The following is a 3,400-nucleotide window of genomic DNA, read 5'->3' as shown; positions in this document are numbered from 1 at the left end:
CTAAGCCAAACTATTCCTCAAATAGGGCAGGTGGGGAGGGGTTATTTTCTAAACTCCTTTAGACATTAGCCAAATATTGCAATACTGTTCCTGTGAGCCAGGCAGCGGCTGAGCGGGGAAGCTCCCGCGTCCGGGAATCGGGATGTCCCTCCTCCTCCTCCTCTTGCTAGGTGAGTGCCTCTGGGAGGGCGGGAGTTTGGATGGCCGTGGGCAAACGCAGCCCTGCGTCCGGGAGAGACGCTGCTTCTGACCCGAGTGTCCCCGCAGCCCCTGGAGCGAGCCGGCTTTTCCGTCCCTGCCTCCTGGCCACGGAGGAGCACATCTGGCAACCGAGGGCCGCCCAGTCGGCCATCGAGATTGTCTCGCACATCTGGGCCCTTGAACAGACTTGGGGAATCGTTTGATGTGGAGGGTCCTCTTTAGGGCGGTGTTTAGTTTCTGGTGTATCTGGGGAAAGTGGAGAATTGGTGGAGGAAAGGTTTATCCAGGAATTTTTGTGCCAGGTTCCTGAGGGTGGGGGTTTTTTGTTGTTGTTTCAAACAGGCGCCTCCGAGGCTCAGATTAGAAACAGATGTGTTAAAGGGTGAGCAGAGTGGGGGACAGGCAGGGTGGGAGACGAAAGGGGAGAGGGAAAAAGGGCAGGGCCCAAGGAGCACCAGGAAGATGCAAATGCCCCAAGTGACCCAGGGAAGGAAGGAAAAGGGGAAAGGGTACGGGTTGGGAAGGAGAGAGAAAAAGAGGAGAACAGGAATGTGAAACAGAAGGGCAAGGCTGGGGTAGACGGAGCACAGAGAGTGAAGAAGACTTGGAAAAAACGGAGCAGAGGAGCCAGAACAGAGGGAAATGAGCAAGCACCACTTTTTCCTGAAACAGGCTCCGGAGCAAAGGGAAGAGTCCTCCTAAGCGTCCCTTCCTGGGGTCCCCCAGGCAGGATTCTTGGGGCCTCACAGGCCTTTAGGCAGAGGCAGGTTTGTAGGAGAGGACATCAGGGATGTGGGTGGTAGGAGCCCACAGGAGGGACTGGGAATATCTGAGGCGCCACGGCAGGAAAGGCAGGCGGGGAGAGCCAAGGGCATGTCATACTATGCACGCTGAAGCGTGGGATCCACTGGAGACAGGCCCAACAGTTAGCTGGAGATCCGAAAATCAAAGAGCCAGCCAGGTGTGGTCAAGAGTGAGCACTACCCTGAACACCAGGCCACGGGAGAACTAGTCCTGGTTTTAAACTGACTAGCTGGGTGGCCTCAGACAACTTACTCCTTATCCAGGGCTTCTATGTCTTTAGCTCTGGAAAGAGAATATTAGATGGTTCCTAAGTCCCTTCTAGCCTACAACACCAGAGGTTTGAAGGAGGCTGGTGTCTAGAACCACCAAACCCTGAAATACGTGGCTAGAGTGCTCTGTCTTTTTTGAAACTTTACAAACCAACTAAACTATATGCATACCCATCTAGGCCAGCCTCAGGCTGATAATCACTCAAGTTAGAGAAATGAAAGAGGTGGGCTAAGCCAAACTATTCCTCAAATAGGGCAGGTGGGGAGGGGTTATTTTCTAAACTCCTTTAGACATTAGCCAAATATTGCAATACTGTTCCTGTGTGCATCTGGCACAGCTGGATGGCACCTTTGTTCCCTTTACTGGACTCTACCACTAAGTTACCAATCACCAGATATTCAGTTGAATGAAACTTCAGAGCTGCGTTATTAAAAACAGCTAATAGTCATTGTTATACTGAACACTTTATATGTGCTATCTTGGTAACTCATTTGTTCTTCACACCAAGCCTATTGACTGCCCAGCCATCCCTGTTGACTACCCTCATGTTACAGATGAAGAAACCAAGGTGTAAAAAGGCCAGGTAACTTGCTCAAGGCCACACACTCATAATTAGGAGAGATGGAATTTGGGTGCAGGCTACCTGCCTCTAGAGAGAGCTTCCTAAAGCGCATTGCTTTCCAGCCTCCTGTGGCTGCAGAGATCCTCAAAGCGCTTACCCTCTACCACACCTGGCTGGCTCTTTGATCTCACCAGCCTCTTCATGGAATGTAAGATGTCAGCGTGACCTATAGGAGAGAGGTCTGGGAAAGGGAAACAAAAGTCACACTTTTCGAGCACCTGTCCTTGTTTAAGAAGTGGTTTGGAGCCATGGAATGCTTGGACACTGTTCAGCAAAGCCAGAAAGAAAACACACCAAGTTGTCTGAGTCCTGAAATCATCATACTGGTCCTTTAAAGGGGCAGTTCCAGGGCTGCTTCTGATCATGGCTGGCATGATTTTTGGCGTATCTTTTTCTAATGATTGCAGAGTATCAAACAAGGGCTGGGAGGGTGGAGAGTCTTCATCGTCTGAACTGTGGGCCAGTTGACTCCGTGCTTCCTGGACCTTCCAATGAGTGAGGTCAAATAACCCGCCTCTCTGATGTGAATGAACAAGTAGTGCTCTGAGCCCCAAGGAGAAGAGAGAAGGGGCTCCGGCTCAGCCCCTCTTCTGACCCACTATCCTGCCCCACTCCCCTAACGTTCCAGTCCTCACTGTGCCACCTTAACTTCTCTCCTTGACGACTATAGCAGCTGCCACATTCCTGCCCTGCCTGTCCTCTCTCCTCCACTCTGCACACTGCTACCCAAGTAACCCTGTGAGGCCGCTGGTAGAATGCACGAAGCTGGGACTTAAGAGTCTGGCAACCTCTCCAGGTTCTTGTTCTGACTCCCTTATCTGTACAATGGGCATAGGGGTGGGGGAATGTTGAATTCAAAATTTCTGTAATTCTATGGTTTTTCTCCTTTCTTCCAAAAACCTTTAGTAGTCTCATTGCTTTTAGTGTTGAGAACAAACACTTCATTCTGACATCAAAGACTTTACATGTCATTCACAGCTCTTCCTCTCCTCACCCCCAGATACTCAGTAGGGAACCTGAATTACTTCATGCGCCCAAAACACGTCCCGTGCTTCTTTCTACTTCTATACTTTTGTTTATGATAATCCCCCCAGCAAGACTGCCTCCTTATTTCCTGCCCCTGCAGATCAAAATCATGTTCATTCCCCAAGTTTCACCTCAAATGCCACTTTCTCCATACACCTGTCCATGTTATCACCAGCTGAATATACTTTTTTTTTTTGAGTAGTCTATTGGACCTTTGAGTCCCAACAGCCTTCGTCTTATGACACTTTGTATTATGTTGTTCCAAATGCTTATCTAACACCCCATTAGAATGGAAGCTTCGTGAAGACAGGGCAGTGTCTCATTCACCTGTGAACCACGTTCAGTACCTTGCATAAACACTTGGGAACTATTTGTTAAGAGATAATTGGATTTTTAAAATATTTGAAATGTTTAAGGTCAAGAGAGGTGAAAAATTTGGAAGATCACTAACTTTTGACTGGGGGATAACCCAATAGC

At 49.1% G+C, this 3,400-nt stretch overlaps 1 protein-coding gene across 1 annotated transcript in view; it reads left to right on the top strand.

Moving 5' to 3' along the window:
• The first annotated feature begins 94 nt into the window (after positions 1–94).
• Positions 95–3,400, top strand: part of CLMP (CXADR-like membrane protein) — a 131,916-nt gene continuing 128,610 nt past the window's right edge. Inside the window, exon 1 of the mRNA XM_011964999.1 lies at positions 95–170. Within this exon, the coding sequence (XP_011820389.1) occupies positions 143–170 (28 nt within the window). The 5' untranslated portion in view covers positions 95–142. The remainder of the gene's footprint in view (positions 171–3,400) is intronic.

This window comes from Mandrillus leucophaeus, unplaced genomic scaffold (genome assembly GCF_000951045.1).
Source record: "Mandrillus leucophaeus isolate KB7577 unplaced genomic scaffold, Mleu.le_1.0 Scaffold71, whole genome shotgun sequence".
NCBI classification, from domain to species: Eukaryota; Metazoa; Chordata; class Mammalia; order Primates; family Cercopithecidae; genus Mandrillus; species Mandrillus leucophaeus.
Note: the sequence above shows the minus strand (reverse complement) of the source record. Positions and strands in the feature narration are given on the sequence as shown.